Source organism: Cryptomeria japonica, chromosome 10 (assembly GCF_030272615.1).
Source record: "Cryptomeria japonica chromosome 10, Sugi_1.0, whole genome shotgun sequence".
In the NCBI taxonomy this organism is placed as follows: Eukaryota; Viridiplantae; Streptophyta; class Pinopsida; order Cupressales; family Cupressaceae; genus Cryptomeria; species Cryptomeria japonica.
The window spans coordinates 502,697,408-502,716,752 of NC_081414.1; the positions used below are offsets into that span (position 1 = coordinate 502,697,408).

Sequence of the window (19,345 nt, forward strand, 5' to 3'; positions counted from 1 at the left end):
CGATTTTATAGACACTTTGCATTTAAATATATCTAGAATCAGCTTGTTTCTTTTGTGTTATCATTTATTGACTCATTGGATGCATCTTCTCATTAAATTTTGCAAAAAAAATGCATTTTTTATTAAAATTAAGCGTGTTTTTGCGTTGCCGAGTTTTTCGCCGAGTTTTTCTCGAGTTTTCGCCGAGTTTTTTTCTCAGGGGCTTGGCGAGTCGAGCCGAGTCACGAGTAGTTCAACTATGGTTGAAACTAAAAATGGAGGACAATAGAAAGTTGTAACAAACAAATAAAATCCTATTGCATTATTGAATGAAGACTAGTAGAAGCTCAACAATGAGGCTCAAGGAACAATACAATTGTCTCTCCATTACCATCCTAAATGATTTTGAGGAGACTACAACATACAAGTTGTAGAGAATGATGAGTGAGACCTATCAAATAAATAATCTTGTAAACAAAGTGTGTTTGAAAAGAAAACAGTATCCATTGAAAATAAAGAAGACTTGATAGCCAGGTATCTAAATGATTTTAATTTAATTATCAATTAGCTAGGAAGTACAAATGTTAATCTTGATGAAGAGAATAGCTCTATTTTGTTAATTTTTTATTTATCAAAATCTTTTGAGAACCTAATTGTTGCAATCAGTGATGGAACCATAGAATCCAATGGGTACCCTTGTTGCGACTTTGCTCAACGAATAAAATGAGTGAATCAATGGACAAGGGTTACAAGGATGCACTGCATGTTTGGGATAGACCCAAAGAAAAAGATAGTAAGAAAATGAGGATAAGGATGTTGGTGTTGGAAATAAGCCACACCTAGACTGACGATGGACTAGTCCAAGAGGAGCCAGTAGCTCAATGGTAGAGCACTCCAGTAGCGTATGGAAGGTCCTAGGTTTGAGTCCTATCTAGTCCATGTCTCAACATGGTATCAGAGCCAGGTCCAGGCTAGGAGCCCCAAGCACACGAGAGGTGTGGCTTAAGGGGGGGTGTTGGTGTTGGAAATAAGCCACACCCGGACCAACGATGGACTAGTCCAAGAGGGGCCAGTAGCTCAGTGGTAGAGCACTCCAGCAGCGTATGGAAGGTCCTAGGTTCGAGTCCTAGCTGATCATACCAGCGTTAGTGGACCGGATCCCATCAGAACTCCGCAGTTAAGCACGCTTGGGCCGGAGTAGTACTGGGATGGGTGACCTCCCGGGAAGCCCCGGTGTTGCACCGTTTTTTTAGTTTTCGTCGGGCGTCACAATGCTATTTGAATTAACCTTTGTGTTGAAATATCTAGCTAGCATCGGATTCTACTATACTAAATTTTAATGTTGCCTTTGGCAATTAAAATTTAAGTAACATGTGAGCGATTAGCTATTGTAATTTTAAATTGGGCCCTAAGTCAATGATATAAAAAGTGTGGCCCCAATTGTACCTTATTTGTAAATTAAAAGGTGGCGCCAAAAGCAAGGAAATAAAATAAAAGATAATATTTATAAGTCAGCCTTATAGGCCCAGCCATCTCATGAAAGAGAGATTGAGTCTTGTATATAACAAGACTCAATCTACACATTCAAAAATACATTCATTCCATTGTTATGCGAAATTATCAAATAATCACATCAGTGAATTATCCATTCATCATCAGCAAAATACTTCTGCATATTGATCAGCGATCTACTCCAGATATTCAAGTCTTGAGGTCAGAGATTTCACTTGGATAACCCTCCAAGGTCAGCGAACTCCTGTTTAGGATTGGCGGACATCACACAAGGTTGGCGAACCTTGTTTAGTGCTGGAAAACTTGTCTACTGTGACAGCAAAATCACCTAGGGCTCTTCAAGGTCAGCAAATTCATCTACAGCTGGTGAATTCACTTACCAAGACAGCAAGCAAACTCAGTCTCAAGGGCAGCGAACCAGTAGATCACCTTCAGATCTTGCATATAGTCTACAGTATACTCTTCAGATAAGTCTGTTGTAAGTTCGGTTCAGTTTGCTGCTTCATGTGTGAAGCTAATTGTAAATCTAATACTGATTTCTGAGTGAATACAATTAAAGTTTTGTTGCTGGGTTTTTCACCTCCAAGAGGGAGGTTTTCCCAGGGTACTGCTGTGTAATGTGTGTTCCATTTATTGTTTTTGCTTACTGTATCAATCTGATCATAAAATCAACCAAGGAGAGACCCAAATCAAAAGGACGGTCTAAGACTCAAAGTGTAATGTTGTATTTATGGAAAATGGAGCCATGTGAAGAAGGAATGCATAAACAAGAAAAACATTTATGATGATTGCTAACTAAAAAATTCTCTAATGATGAAAATTATGCTTTTTTTATTTCTACTAACATTGCTAATGATGAGTAATGGCTTATTGATTCAAGTGCCTCATATCACGACTCCTAGTAAGGAGTGGTTCTCTTCTAACAGAGCATATGATGGTGGTTAGGTTTTCCCTGGCTATATCAGTGGTTCCCTGTTGTTTTGTATTTTGCTTTTGATTCTTCCCCAGTGTGGGGCCTCTCTAGGATTTTTCTCCTACGACTTTCTTTGTGAACTATTCTACTCTTGAGTCCCATTGACGGTTTGACCTACTTTTGGTCATCAATGGACATTAATACTGTACCTTTCTTTCTTGGTGACAAAAGTTCACATCAGATTGTTGGAAATGGAAGGTAAAAATTGAGTTTAGTGATGGGAGAGTAGAATCCCAAATAGATGTGTTGCATATTCTAGGAATAGAAATAAAAATAGAACTGAAAAACAAAAATTCTCTGCTCAATCTAGCCATTCATTCAAGTCAAAGTGTCATCAGACTTTTTTAAGAAAACAAGTGAAATATTAGAAAAGAACCGAACATTTGCTAAACATTTTCATTAGCCCCTACTCTCTTGACTAAATGAAAAAATTCTTAAGAACAGCAAAGACTTTTGTTTCAAAGGGATTGGCAACTAGAAAACCTAAGACTACACTGAATACTTAAATATTAAGGCTTCCATCAAAGTTAAACTCGGTGTTAGAATACCTTACATTTACCCATTACTTCTAGTTGTCTCAAAATAACTTCAGCAACTTGGCAGCAACAATGCATTGAACAACATCAAGTTCCACCAACAACAGTAAACCCTACTCAAAATCTAGAAAAGTGAATAAAGCTAACAATCATGACCCTAGGCATTGCACTTGCAATGGCTACTGCTCAACTGTAGCACATTTTTTATTTTTCTTATAGGCTGGACCTTTCTCCTAATGATATAACGGGACTCTGTCTTGTCCATTCATAGGGATTGACGGGAGTGCTGGTCTCTCCTCTGCTCCTCGATCTGGTGCAGACTACAATTTTGTTCTCCATCAGGTCTCTTCTTCTGCCTCTATATTGTGGATTCTCATTTAGCATGAGCCTTCAGTTTCACAAGATTATTTGTATTGCTTTGTATTTAGTGATCTACCTAGGGTTTACCCGACTGGCTTACCCCTCTTTTCTTAAGTTTATTCCCTTGATCTAAATAAAAAATCTGTTCTATATTTTTTTATTTTTGATTAGTTGAGTCATTCGCTATTCTAACTTGTACTTTTGAACCCCACTAACCTCCTTTGGTCGTTTGCAAACACTAATATAAAATAAAGGTTCATATTTCAAATTTTAAATGAAGTGAGAACATTAGAAACCTAGAAGGCTAGAGTTATGCTACCATATTCTTTATATTCTTGTGGAATGGATGTCAATTCTTCTAAATGATGCAGCATCTTTTGCAGATTCTCTTTTCAGGGACCATTTATTTCTTTTGGAACAATATGAATGAGAAAAATAAGCAGATCAATCCAGACACAAGCAGCCTAGTAAAAAATTTGAATAGATACCAAAAGAATATATACTCACATAAAAATGCATAAGGATATTTTTATAATTGCCCTCTGTAGAATTAAAATTAACAAACCTTGTTCAGTCCCTGTGTTACACTAGCCAACACTGGCACAGGATCAGCCAAGAAATTCTGTTCCACTTGTAAAACTGCAGACCTATAAATTGACAACACCTCAGAGATGCCATTTGCAAGAGCTCTGCGATAAACACTTGGTCTCTTTTTCCCTTTCATTACAACTGGATCTTGTATTTGAAAATCATGGTTTGCACAAGTTATCCAGCTAAGATTGCGTGATTTTACAGCAAAGCGGTCCAGTTCACGATAGAAAAACCCCAGGCGAAGAAGTCGTTCCAAAATTTCCCTGCAGTTGAAAAGTGTTTGTTACATCTAATTCTCAGTACCAGTCTACTTTAAAGAAAACACCTGGTCCAAAGGATATTCTTTGGAGAATCGCAACTGGTCCCCTAAATTAAAATGTTTTAAAAGAATAAAAATATCAAAAAAAAATAATTATCATGGAAAACGTTATCATTATCAGAAGTAAGGAAATCACAATAATCTGAATTTCACAAACCAAAAGCAACAGTATAATCTAAAGATCCATTTCTTGACTGAGGAAAAAGATTTGTCATTGAACATGGGAGCGAACAAAGTGCAAAAAATAGGTAGACATGTTAATAATACATGCTTCTACTTTGCTCCGTTCCATAAAATATATGATACTCCAAATGGCCATAATTTTTGTCTCGCCTGGGAGTCTGAACCAAAACTTGACAGATGATATGTTATCAACAGACTATCAAGCATAGACAACATAAGAATGTCATATTAACAATTTAAAATTTAAATCACTATTCTGCTAGACAGTTGACATGGATTAGATATGGATATCTGTGGAATGAACTCAAGGATTGACAGATAATGATATTCTGAAATGGATATGTTGTATGGCCCTTGATAGAAAAACCAGTGGTCAATGGAATAGCTGCCTGATGAATGGCAGCGAGGAATGTGAATTTAGGGTTAGGAAGAAACCATTTCAATAGACCATTCATATATTGCTTTTCATCCTTACATATGCCTTGTATTGAAGATAAATGATGGGCTATCAATGTCATTATTTTTATTTCTTGAAGTTTATGTAATTAGGGGTTTTGTTTGAGAATGACTATTACTGCTCTGTGAGCCTGACAATCTTTTACAGATTTTATCTTGGTTGCATGTTATGTTTTACGGTTCAGAAAGAATAAGTCTGAGTTTATTCTTTTCTGCATGGCAAAAATCCTTAAATGGTAATTTTATTTTGAGTATTTTAATTTTATTTCGCTCATAATCAAATCTTTACCTTTCCTGCTTTCTGGATAAAAGTGAACCCCGTAATTTCAAAATTTATCATTAAAGGGAGCTGTACCTCTAAAATATAGAGGAAAGTTGTTAAACGGTATCAAGTTCTCCAACTGTTGCTTTGTTTGCCACTGCTGGCTGGGTACCCCGGAAGTCAATTTTAAATAAAATTGGCAGTGACAAATCTATTAACCAACAGTAGATAAATTGGTACCACTTGAAAAACCATTTTGATCATTTGAATGTGGTCTTCAAGGCTGTGACATTTATGCAGAAACTAGAACATTTTTCTTTAACTTTTTGATGGCGATTCTCTACTATTCTCTAATATTTTACAAGTGAAGAAAGAAGCCAAGGTACATGCTAGTTAAAGCCCCTTAAATTGTCTGTAATTTAGAATTTTCCTTTTACAGAAGGTGAGATGTTTGGGAAATTTTGTGATGTTCTACGTTCCATATTATTTTTGGGATGGGGACAGCAAGTCATGCAGGAACACATCCCCAAGATGGCAGGGGATGAGAGACCTGTTTTGGGGAATACCAATTAAAACTAAAATATATAGGAAATTTGATTTATTCATTTTATAAAGCATTCATCATATTCATTATAGAACCATATTACATAAAATTGGAGTTGAATTGAGAATTCCCATGAGAGTTGACAAAAAAATTAGCAAAATGTCATTGTTTTAATTGTTAATGTGCATATATAACAAGGATCAAAAGCTACAACTACAAAATCACAAAAATGTAGGAAAACAACATAGCAACTAGATATTCTACTACTGCATTTGATTTTCCTCTAGAAATGCTATATCAAAATGGAAGTTTGAGTCTTAATGCGTTCTCAATATAAGGGGCTGACTCATCCAATAGTATCTCAGCCAATCTCACATTTCTGTCCGCATCAATCTGTGTGGTATCATCAAGGTCAAAATCCAAATGTGCAGGTGGAATCTGATGATAATCGAGACTATCAATCCTAAGCTCAAAAGACACCATGCATGGCCACCAACATCTCCACTCATTGAGAGATAAGCCTATTTGTTTTGAGCACTAAATGAAGTTGTATGTGGACCAATTCCTCCCTACAGCGAAGGAACTAGCAGCTTATGAAAGGAGGCACAAAGTAAGCATTCTCAACTCCATTGCATCCTTACTATGCCATGTCCACCATCCAATAGGATCAATTTGAACTCATGTAGCCCTATTTGTCCTTGCCACTAGTTTACCAAATGTTGGACCCAATAATTGAAAAAGAGATCCACTATTGTTGAGTTTGAATGTCTACTTAGTACTGTACATCTTTTGAAAGGCCTTCATAAACCCTTCTCACCTCTTCATCTTTAAGAAGAGGCACTATGACAACACTTAAAGCATACCATTCAAGATTTAGAGCATAGACTGCCACATAGAGCAGGGCATTCAGTGTCCCACAGCCACATCTCAATGGGCTTCATTTCCTAATCAAATAAAAGGAAATTAAGGATCCCTGCTATGAATTGCTTGCTTCATCACAAGCAATCAAATATATCATAAAAATACCTATTCACCAGCACAACAGGAGAGATGAAAGAGTAAATGTATCTAATAACAAATTTTCAAACAAGAATATCACTCAAATGATAGAGTGAATGATATTATTTTTTTTTTTTTAAATTAAAATTTGAAAAGGAAAAAATTGTTAATTACCAACATTATTAATTTCTTGCCTCAAGGTGGACCACCAATCATTATGAAGGATATTCTTCTTCACTCTCATAAATTTGTGTGTTGATTGTGAGACTCAAAATAGGATATTGTCTGCCACTATGCATGCCTGGAATTCATCTGTTGTTGGTTTGAAGATTCAATTCAAAGACATCTAACTTGGAAATGTCTGATTGGCATTTTCATCTTTCTTATTTGTTATTGCTCTGTTAAAGGAGATTGCAGTCTTTGGTTTTGTATTTACCCTTTGTCATTGTTGTCAAAGGGGGAGAAAGTGAGAAATGGAGGAATGGTGTTAGGGGGAGTGAGAGAATGAATAAGTTTTTTGTTTTGCCATTAATGACAAATGGGGAGATTGTTACACATTTGGATGTCATTGTTGTCATTAATGTCAAGCCTTTTGTCACTCATATTGCCCCGGTTGTTATTGATTTAGTTGGTGGTCCAGATGTTTTTGGAATGATGTGTCAGTTTGTTTCCGAAGGTCTAGTGTTCTTCACTTGGTCCATAAATGCTTCTAGTGATTGCTCTAGAGGAACCTATAGTGGACCGTAATAAATATTTGTTCCGGATATATCTCAGGAGTCTATGTTTGGTTAAGAGAGATGTTATGGCTCCCTTGGGTGGACCGCTTTACTTGTTTTTGGTCCAAGATAAGTAGTGTGTTGCACAGGACAGATTTTGGTGATACCGGTTTGTGCCTTTTTGGTTACAGCAGTTGAATGCAAAATGTTTTTGATATTAGTTGGAAGGAGTGCCAACTGGGTATATATCATTTTACCTTCCGGATAACATATTTTTCGGTCGATGCTATATACAAGTCACATACATGCCTAGCCAACCTAGCGATAGTTATTCTTGATCAGATTGGTATATATTGGTTATAATAGATGTGGATCAGATATTAAAAAAAAATAGACGAAAAGGTGGATGAGAGAAGCAAAAGTAATGCGAATGTAGGATGGACAGACGACCAATATGCGAAGTGACTAATGTTAATTTGTTACAATACTAGGATCACAAGAACATGACCATGCACAGTGATCATAGGGTGTGCTCGTTTAACCACGGGCAATGATTCTTGTCATTGTTGCCCTCCCAACCATAAACGATATACTGTTATTGTCTCCCCCGAGCACGGAAATTATATCTCTGATATATATATATCAAATCTGGATATGACTTTATAGTATTGCTTCACTTCTTGAAGCTATATGAACAAGTTGGTTTGCTCTTCTAATGAATTCATTGTGGCTGAAGAATGAAGTCAATCTGCTATGTGATGCGATCAGCAGTAGACCAAACACGATCTGCAGATGATAATGCACAGGCTGAAGGTAAAGGCGGATCTGATTGCTCTTCTAATCGATCTGCTTGTATTATTCGATAATCATGCTTCACACATTAACCTTGCCTTCTATTCATGTGGATGCAGAATACAAGACGTAAAACACACTGTTCGTTATTCCTTCCACGACAGTCGCTATTCCTGAATGTCGACCTGCTGATGTGTTTGTTTTCTTACTTACCTTTGCTTCCATCGACAGCAAGGTATATGTATACAACAACGTTGGTCCACGAAGGAGTCACGACTCATTGTGGAACCGACATGATTCCCCAAGGAGTCGTGACTCCTACATGGAGTCGCGTTGGTTTAACTAAACAATGATTCCCGATAATATCGTCAGATTCTTAATAGATATTATCAGTTAAACAAACTGAGAGTTATATGCCGTCATTTGCAATGAACCAATAATATTAATTAATGAATTAATATAATATGATTAATATTATGAATAGCTAGTAACGCCAGGCTGTTACAATTATTCATAATATTAATTGTAATATTAATCATAACATTACCAATCAATACTTAAATGATTACATAAATATATATCTATATGTGACCAGAGTAGTAAGGATAGATATACGGATAAATACAATACAAATGTCTAAGGCCGTAAAGCCAATTAGACATTTGGTTCATCTGACTGATGCTACATATTTCAACACTCCCTCTTAGCTAGGGAGGAATATTTCTATCCTTCAATAAGTTACAACACCTTATTGTGAACACAACAATTCCATTTATTGTGTGAGAGATATCACCTCACCGTGATATCAGGAGTTATGGCATATCCACGGATATCACGTCGCATGATACCCACCAGAATCTCGTAATGTAATACCCACCATTATGGCTTGTCCACGGATATCACATCTCATGATATCCACCTTAATGGCAAATTTAAGGATATTGATTCATGGCATGTCCACGGATATTACGTCACATAATATCCACCATGAACATCTCTGTTAGTAACATCATCTAGTATGGCATATCCATGGATATCATTTCTCATGACATCCACCATGAACAGATATTACTTAGATGACAACCATCATGACATGTCCACGGATATCACGTCTCGTGATATCCATCATGATGGTAAGATCAATATTGTTAGATCGTCATCTTACAATAAAGATCAAAACTACAAGTGTCCATCACAAAGAGATCGTCACCTCCAAATAATGTTCACAGGGGCTCAACAAGCACTGAACCAATGTAGTCATGGAGTCACACACATGACACTTAATCATGAACCATATCAGATTAATAAGATTGCATAATAAGAGTTTACACTTTAAACATCATAGAGAATACATTAGTACTATTTAAAACAAATCAATGTTGCTGAGACCCAATCTCAACTAGGGCAACATTTTTCTACCATACCAAGCTTACCTCGAAAGTACACAAACTTTATTTTGGAGAGAGGCTTGGTGAGAATGTTTGTCGTTTGCTCATCAGTACTAATGTATCTTTATTGAATAGAATTCCGATCCACCACGTCTCTAACATAGCGATACTTGATCTTCGCATGCTTCGTTCTGTCATGAAACATACGATTGACAAAAGGGTTTCACACAACTGTGGGCTCCAATGATTGTACAAACAATCCTGCAAGGAGCTTCTGAAGCCACACTACTTCACGAGCTGCCACACATGCTACAACCCAATGAATCTATCTTGGTTCACACATGAACTGACTAAGAGTACTCATTGCAAAGCAAATATATGGTCTGGTGTTGACCAAATACATCAATGATCTAATCAACTGACAATACATAGAGGAATCTATTAGATCTGAATTGGAAGCTGACTCGCTCAACTTCTCCAGAATTATATCCATCAGCGTAGAAATGGATTTTCAGTCCATCATGCCAAATCTCTTCAGGATGTCTATAGTGTACTTCCCCTGACTCAAGAAGATCGCATGCGGTCTTCTGCCAAACTTTCAGTCCAGGAAGTAGTACATGTGTGCGGCAATATTGTACATGAAAATAAAACTAGTTAATTAAGTTGTAATTGTCTTGGTTAGTTGGCAACCGCGGGGTGGTAGTTGCGGTGCGACGGTTGGCACTCGCACCCCCTCGGTATCTTTATATACTTCTGAATGTAACTTGTGACGGAGGAGGACGATTATGAATGGAATAACATCTCTTATATTTGACCTGATATCTATGGCAATGTTATTCTACATCACATGCTTTATCTGTGTACTTTAAGTTATTCACTCGAGAGGGCAAACATTTGGCATCGTTGCCTAGACGTACTCAGGAACGAAAGACGCGGATGGCGCACGAACACGATGGGCCTACCCGTTGGTGAGATAAACCCAGAGGCCGACGACGCGCGAACAGAACTTTACACAGGAGAAGACACCGCAATGAGAGAATTTTCAATTCTGCTCCAGGTAGCCATCCAGACCTACGTCCGACAAGAGGCGACGGAGGCGGAAATCCCACCAAGTGTCGTGTGGACAGCGTTGGAGGTGAGCCCGGCAGTAAACCGGTTTATGAACCATCTTCCCCGGTTGCTTGCACAGGCATCGCTAGCACAACAAGCTCACCTGGAGGAGATTGCCCAGGAAGAGCGATGCCAATAGATCCTTCAGCAGTACGAAGATACCAGCCGACAGGAAGCAGAACAGGATGGCGCCAGACCAGGAAAGAATTGAACCTTGAATCTTCTATATTCAAATAAAAGTGTCATTGACACGAGTTGTATCTGAGGAAATGAATTAATAAAGACGTGTTTTGATTTATGTATTGTGAATTATGGAAATGCACAGCAATTAATGCCCAACTTATTGAATAAAGATAGAAATAAAAAAGCAGAAACGGACGAGTGGGAGGCCGCGCAAAGGGCCTTGATTCTGGAGCAGCAAGTAGAACGTAGACGGAGGCTGAGGCAACTTGCCGAAGGACGACCTGCCGAAGGGTGGCTCGAGGGGAACCAAGGAGGTGTCACGGAGGGTGCAAAAGCCGACGGAAATTTCTACGCGTCGCCAGAACACCGTAGGGTGCGGAGCCACGAAGAGTTTCTGGAGGAAACAAGGTTACAGCGGAATCTAGTCGAGGAGACTCGGGATCAGTTTAGAAACGTATCCCTTACACCACAGAGTGAGGATCACCAAAGGGAGCCAGAAGTGGGCGCGGGTGAGAATGAAGGGGAAGACAACCGTACGGTTGTAGGTGCTACACACGGCAAGCAAAACACCGTACCCCCAGTCACCCACGCAGGACACACCACCAGCGCAGGGGCTCAGACACAGCCACAGCCACCGCAGGGGAGACGACCCCCATCAATGGCAAGTAAACAGAAACTACCGAAGTTCAATGGCGACGGGAAGGAAGATCTCGTTCGCCATTGTCGAACGTGCGAAACCATATGGTCAGCAAACGGTGTTACCGATCAAGATGAATGGGTAACACAATTCCCAACAACCTTGAGAGGAGTGGCCATAGACTGGTACTCAGATATGGACAAGGCCAAAGTCGGTACATGGCCCAACCTGAAGAAGGAGTTTGGGATAGAGTTCCGCCTCTTGAGAGATGACAACGAAATAGTCGCCGAAATCTATGGAACAAAGCAAAACAAGAACGAGACTGTCTGAGCCTATAGTCGGCGGCTGAAGGAACTATTGGGAAAAATGGAGAGTCAACCAGCAAATGGGTTGAAAAAGAGATGGTTCGTGGAGGGACTGAAACACTCCCTCCGAAAGAAGATGAAAATCTTTCCACCTACATCGTACGAAGACGCATACAATAGAGCGATGGATCTCGAGAGCGAGACCAAGACATCGAAGAAAAAAAAGAAGAAGGATAGCTCGTCCGAGGAGGATGACTCTTCACAGGAAAGCAGCAGTGACGGCGAGGCTGGCAAGCGGGTGCAAGCGCTCCAAAAAGACATGGAGCGAATGAGGAGGGAGTTCAAAACAATGAGAAGCACCGGTCGGACTGAAGGGGACATATGGTGCACTGAGTGCAAAGAGGAGGGGCATACAAAGGGTACTTGCCCGAAGAAAGCATTTTGCGAGATTTGCCAAGTGATGGGACACTCCACCAAGGAGTGCCCATACAACATGAAAACCCGAAGTACGCAAATGAACCAAGTGTTGTTCACGGAGCAGGCCACAACATCCGCACTAGCGGGTACGGCCCAGCAAACCATCACAACAGCATCATCTGGAGGTTACCGGGACAATAGACGTGGCAGCGGAAGGAATAGCAACAATAACAATAACGGAAGCCGTATCCAGTATGACGCCAAGGACCGGCCAATGATCCAATGTAGGGCCTATGATCAGTGGGAGCACTTCGCCCGTGATTGCACGAAGGAAGCCACCGCTCAGCACCTCTGTTGATGGTGTGGGCCAGGCGACCATGAGGACGCAAATTCCCCAAAGGCAGGGGTTAATCTCCTCAACATTGAGAAGGCTGAGAAAACTGGTGAGAAAGAAGTACTGGCGATCACCCACGCCCAGACGAAAAAGGCCACTTATCCCGACCCCCGTACGGAGAAGGAGAGATTACGGGAGGCAAAGGCCAATGTTGAACGTGAGATGACGGCCGAACAACGGGACAACGAGGTGGCGAGTACATCATCCCGTACGGAAGCTGAAAATAACATCATTAGGCAAGTACTGCAGATGGAAGTACCTATAAGGGTAAAGGACCTTCTAGAAACAATGCCACAATTAAGAACCACCATTTTTAGTTCCATACAAACCACTGCGCAGGCACCTTTGCGTGCCACACGGGCGGAAGTTCCGGTCAACCCCTCGGTTGACCCAATGTTGTTGGCCTTAAATAGTGGTCAGCATCCTGCTGTAGTAGAGATGGGAATTCTCGGGGCTATCCTCAAGGACACCATCGTGGACGGAGGTTCGAGGGTGAATGTACTGCCAGAGGATACGTGGAAGAAGTTGGGGAAGCCAACACTATGGCCACCCATGTTCAACTTGGTAGGTGCAGACCAGCACGGCATCAAGCCACTCGGCACTCTGATGGCCCAGCCAATCACCATCGGCACGCAACCCTTCATACTAGATTTTGTGGTAATCCCACTCAAGAAGGGGTACGACACCATCTTAGGCAGAGGGTGGCTGGTTACAGCAAAGGTGAACCATGACTAGAAAAAGAGCACCCTTTCTATGGAGAAAGGGGGGCGGAAGTACACCATTGATCTGAGTACCCAGGTTGTCGACGAGGAACTGGCATCATCTTCAGAATCGGAGGGTGAAGGAAAAGGCGACCTAAGAGACGAAGGACGGGGCTGTAGGGAGCCCAACGACGAAGGGATTCTCAAACTAGGAGAGTGCTCTGGGGATGAGACAGGGTCATTGAACGGGCTCTTCCATTGGCAGATGGAGGATTACGAAATGTTCCAAAGCTACAGGCTCGAAGTAGAGGAACCAGAGCAAGCAACAGAGGAGGTGTACCTGTCGGAATACAGAGAATATTGGAAGGGAGATGCCCCAAACCTCGATGACGTAGAGAATCCGAAGATCATTCGTGTCGACAACGATTGGAACCCTGTGTGGAAGGCCGCAGCCTTCAAAATCTTTATTCTTCTTCTTCTTCTTATGTACGGGAAGGAGACCGTGGTCCCTGTAGAATTTGTGGTTCCAGGTCTTCGGATGGCCATTGAAAATAGACTTGCCACCAATGGATCCAAATTGAAACCCTACCACGCGAAGCGCACAGGGGACCCGAGAGGCCGGAAGGACACCCGAGAGGCCGGAGGGGGACTCGAGAGGATAGAAGGGGACTCGAGAGGCCAGGCAGGCGACTTGAGAGGCACAGGACCAACATGGGAGACTCTTGGGCGAGGAAAACCGAGAAGGATGAAGGGCGATCCCAAAGACAGGGGACCCGAGCCAAAGACTCTCCAGACAACTAAATTAGGAAATTGAAAAGAAAAAAAAAAAATACGGGTCCGTACGGCAGTTGACCGTACGGCTTTTAAAAAAAAAAAAAAAAAGAAAGACACAGTGGAACCACCGTACGGTAGCACCACCATGCGGTGGCAACACCGGTGGTGGAACCACCGTGCGGTGGCAACACCGACAGTGGGACCATCGTACGGCAGCACCACCGTACAGTGGCAACACCGACGGTGGGACCACCGGCGGTGGAAACTACCGCTGCCGCAAGGAATAAAGGCGCGGAGCGCAGAGACATAAAACGCAAACATAAACGCAGCACCGCACAAACAAACACAGTCGTACGGTGGAGGGGTGTTGACCGCACGGGAAGGTGGTCGTAAAATTGGAGGTGCCAGTGCTATTGTTGACCGTACGGGGAGGTTGTATGGCCGGGGTGCCATCGGGGACATTACAGGAAAAAAAAAAAACGACGACGACCAGATTGAAAAAATCATTCGATGACATCTGGAGCCAGGATGCTGAAAATATTAGAGTGGAGAAGAAGGGTTTTGATATCTTAAAATATCACAAAAATGATGCGCGCCATGGACTTTTGTGTGGTTTTGATGGTCGAGGGGATGCACTGACTGTGGCAATGGCTCTTCAAGAACCTGCTCTGATACCATTTAAATTTGTTACAATACTAGGATCACAAGAAGATGACCATGCACAGTGATCATAGGGTGTGCTCGTTTAACCATGGGCAATGATTCTTTTCATTGTTGCCCTCCCAACCATAAACGATATACTATTATCGTCTCCCCCGAGCACGGAAATTATATCTCTGATATATATATATCAAATCTGGATATGACTTTATAGTATTGCTTCACTTCTTGAAGCTATATGAACAAGTTGGTTTGCTCTTCTAATGAATTCGTTGTGGCTGAAGAATGAAGTCAATCTGCTATGTGATGCGATCAGCAGTAGACCAAACACGATCTGCAGATGATAATGCACAGGCTGAAGGTAAAGGCGGATCTGATTGCTCTTCTAATCGATCTGCTTGTATTATTCGATAATCATGCTTCACACATTAACCTTGCCTTCTATTCATGTGGATGCAGAATACAAGACGTAATACACACTGTTTGTTATTCCTTCCACGACAGTCGCTATTCCTGAATGTCGACCTGCTGATGTGTTTGTTTTCTTACTTACCTTTGCTTCCATCGACAGCAAGGTATATGTATACAACAACATTGGTCCACGAAGGAGTCACGACTCCTTGTGGAACCGACATGATTCCCCAAGGAGTCGTGACTCCTACATGGAGTCGCGTTGGTTTAACTAAACAATGATTCCCGATAATATCGTCAGATTCTTAATAGATATAATCAGTTAAACAAACTGAGAGTTATATGCCGTCATTTGCAATGAACCAATAATGTTAATTAATGAATTAATATAATATGATTAATATTATGAATAGCTAGTAACACAAGGCTGTTACAAATTATTCATAATATTAATTGTAATATTAATCATAACATTACCAATCAATACTTATATGATTACATAAATATATATCTATATGTGACCAGAGTAGTAAGGATAGATATACGGATAAATACAATACAAATGTCTAAGGCCGTAAAGCCAATTAGACATTTGGTTCATCCGACCGATGCTACATATTTCAACAAGTAAGAGCAATGATTCAGAGACATACAGAGCAATCAGATGAGTATATGCATGCAACTGTTATCTGCATTCTAACAAATGCGTTTTGTGTACAATTCAATCTATTATTCTTACTGTTTTATGAGATCAGTTTTGTATCTTGCCCTATAGAAGTGATCTTCAGCAGAGCAAATCTCTCTTTTGTATCTTGCCTGAGGCTGTGCGTCTCAAACTGCAAGTCCCAAGCAGCAAGCTCTTTTTGGCAAGAATACTTTTGTTGTAAAACAGTTATTATATATCGTGAGTTTAATTCTCACCATGGTTTTTCCCAGTTTGGGTTTTCCATGTAAAAATTTGGCGCCATGGTGTGAATGCTTTGGGTGTTAATGCAATTTATTTTCTGCTCATTAAAGATGATGAGTGGTGAAGATTTAAACTCTTTAATTTGATGATATTCTGTGAATGCTGATTCATCCCCCCTATCAGCCTCCAATAGTGTTCAACATCATGGTGCCTACAACTACAACATCTGACCATATTCTTCTCTCTTCACATCTTGATGGATGTCCATACTTTGTCCCAAAGCTTCCATTTTCACACAAACAAGAGGAGGATGCTAGAAATTGGCATGAAGCCTGCCTTTGGAACAGAAAGAATGTGCAAATTAAACCAATTTTTTCTTGGCATTTTTAGGGCAAACCCATATTCCTTTGTTGTTGACTTTTTATAAGGTCACCAAACCATGAAACCCCTGATTTGAATGTCATCAATATTTCAATGAGTTAGTGAGCCATTTAAACTATTGATTTAAGACTATGTCAGCAATTTGGGAGATTTAAGAACCAACAAAATGACTGCTTGAAGTTGAGAGGTTTTGAAAACCAAGAAAACGCCAAAACCATATGATAGTTTCCTGCTGCATTTTGAGGTCTAGTGCAGTTCACGTTTTGAAGAAAATAAGCATTGCACTTACTTTTGTGAAGTTTAGGGTTAGAGCTCAACTTCACATTTTGCACTATTTTGGGATTCTGGAAATTTATGACATGTGCAACTTGCAATTCTGAAAAAAGTCTCCCCATCTACAACTTGCAACCACACTTCCGGAAACCAGAAAGTTTCAAAACTCTCACTTCCAACATACATTTCAAGAACCAGAAATCTTTAACCTGCAATACCTGTATTCCGGAGACCTGTAACCTTTTGCCATCTGCAACACAATGCATTCCAGCATTTTGGAAAGCCTTCACTCTGTGCACATATCAGGAACCGAAAATTTTATCCATTTGTAGTTTGCAGTGTATTCTAGAAATCTGTATAACTTGCAACAATTAACATAAATCAAAAACTTTAATTTGGCAAGTGATTTGACATTTGATAATGATTGGGAACATTTGTAACCGAGGACAAAGGATAAAAGCATTTGATATTTCTGACTCAAACAAGCTGACATTTCAAGGAGCTTAACATGCAATTTATTGTTCACAAATAATGTGGGATAACAACTTGATGACACATGTTGATTCCATGAGCATGGGCAGTTTAGAAATTGCCAAGGTTAAAAAAGGCCAACAATAGGCCAGTTTGTTGGTGGTGACTATATGGACCTCCAGGATTGTTGTGCACACTAGCGATTCACCTCCTCTCAAAGGTTTCTAGCTCCTCTATCCAGCTTTATCCACTCTCTAATAGCCTCTTAAGAGGAAAACTATAGCTTTATCCACTCTCTTAAGAGGAACAAACTTACCTCTAGAGAACAGAAAAGCTTCCGGTTGTACATAGTGCCTAGCATCTCATTGATCACAAGACACCTAAGGACAAGTAGACCCCGAGGACGTAATGATATGTAGAGTATGACGAGCTGCAACAAGTTGATAAGGAGCAACATGTGCTGCCATGAGTGGTTGGGATCACATGATGTAGTTTAGCCCAGAAACTCCAGTAATAAGTAGTTTCTAAAACATCAATTGGATGATGACTCCAATTTTTGAGCTTGTTGCTCGAACTAGCCGTGCATATCTTCTTTTGGCATTGCCATTTTTCAATTTTATGTTTGAAAATCTTAGTCGTATTCTCAACTCACTTGTACTTCCAAACTTTGTAACCTTCGTTGATATAAATAAAATTGAAAAATCATCTTATGATTTATGTCATTATAATTATCAAATGGACTATTAGATATCTTTTTTTAATTGTTTCAAATTATTAATACTGTTAATATCATCTTAGTAACCATTCCCCTACTATCTCCAAAATCTGGGAAAATTCTTGCTTTCTCTGCGCACCCCATCACAGAAACTCAGAGAAACACTGATCAATCAGTTAGTTGAGAAATATAATCTACCGTTCATGATTTTGGAGGGATATGGTGAAGAATGGATATAAGATATCAGCAATATAGAATTAAGCACCGCCTCAAAGTCAAAATAAAGCAAGCCTTACCAGCCTTTAGGATAGCCATTAAAGGAAGAGAGCAACAACCTAATTATTAAGGTAACAAAACTTTGTCTTTATTTCCCTAGTAAACGTGATGGGTTGCCACGGTGTGGTAATAGGGAAGCACGCGTATTGTGCTCAATTTTAAATTCCACTATATCAAATCTTATTTCTTGGGGCCTGTGTTAGCAATCCGATGATGAGCCAAATCGATGGCTAGCGTCAGGCCTAAAGTGGTGAACATCTAGGAGAGGAGCATTTTGCCCAGTAACCAGGCTCTTGTGCAGAGGTAGACTGAAACACGGTGTAAAAAAATCCCCTTGATTTAAAAATCATCCGAGAATTATTCAGTTTGAGTTGGTGAGACTTAGATAACAAAATAGATGATTTAGGAGGCCCGTAAATGCCATGGTGTCTCTAAAGTAGTCTACTTAGACATTATCAAGAGGGAAAAATACGGGGGTGCTTTAGAAATTCTATTAAACTTTGCAAAGAACATAAATACCTCTCGGAGTTTTGGAGGAAGGTGAGATCAGGGGCTAGCTTGAATGTGCATTCTTCAGCAACTTCATCCAGGGATTGAGAGGACGCTGTACTTTGTTCTTCTTCTCTTCCATCTATGATGAAATCCCCAGTACATCCCACCAGTGCTAACAGCAATTCATGCAGCATATTTGCCTCTCTTCAATTCAAATCACTTCCCCTGGTTTTTGGTTTTTATTTGTTTGACGAAGGTAGCCAAGTATTTTACGCGAAAATATCACTACTGAATCGAAGGTCCTTTCTTCGACGCCCGCCTAAAATAAAATCGGTTCCTCGCCAGTTGAGAAGTGCCTTAATTTTTGCCTGGAAATATATGAGAGTAAATTGGAAGAAATGAAAATGTTTTTTTTTTTTTTTTTTTTGGAGTAATACTAAGAAATGAAAATGTTTTTTTTTTAGTAATACTAAGAAATGAAAAGTGGTTTTGTTAAAGTAATTATTTATAATATAAGTGAATTGATTTTGAAATGTGAAAGAAAAAATGAATGTGAAGGAATAGAACTCAATTTAAATTGATAAGTTGTACAAATTATTTTTTAATATAAATTGTGTTTACAATATAC

The 19,345-nt window shown here is 39.9% G+C and overlaps 1 protein-coding gene and 1 non-coding gene across 2 annotated transcripts in view; one reads left to right on the top strand and one right to left on the bottom strand.

Moving 5' to 3' along the window:
• Positions 1-19,088, bottom strand: part of LOC131039344 (gamma-tubulin complex component 4) — a 154,976-nt gene extending 135,888 nt beyond the window's left edge. The window contains exons 1-2 of the mRNA XM_057972057.2: positions 18,745-19,088; positions 3,926-4,214 (exon numbers count right to left, since the gene is read on the bottom strand). Coding sequence (XP_057828040.2) covers positions 3,926-4,214; positions 18,745-18,911 — 456 coding nt within the window. The 5' untranslated portion in view covers positions 18,912-19,088. The remainder of the gene's footprint in view (positions 1-3,925; positions 4,215-18,744) is intronic.
• On the top strand, positions 1,105-1,224 carry LOC131039457 (5S ribosomal RNA). Its single transcript, XR_009104633.2, has one exon. It is a non-coding gene; the product is annotated as a 5S ribosomal RNA (ribosomal RNA).
• Positions 19,089-19,345: the final 257 nt, after the last annotated feature.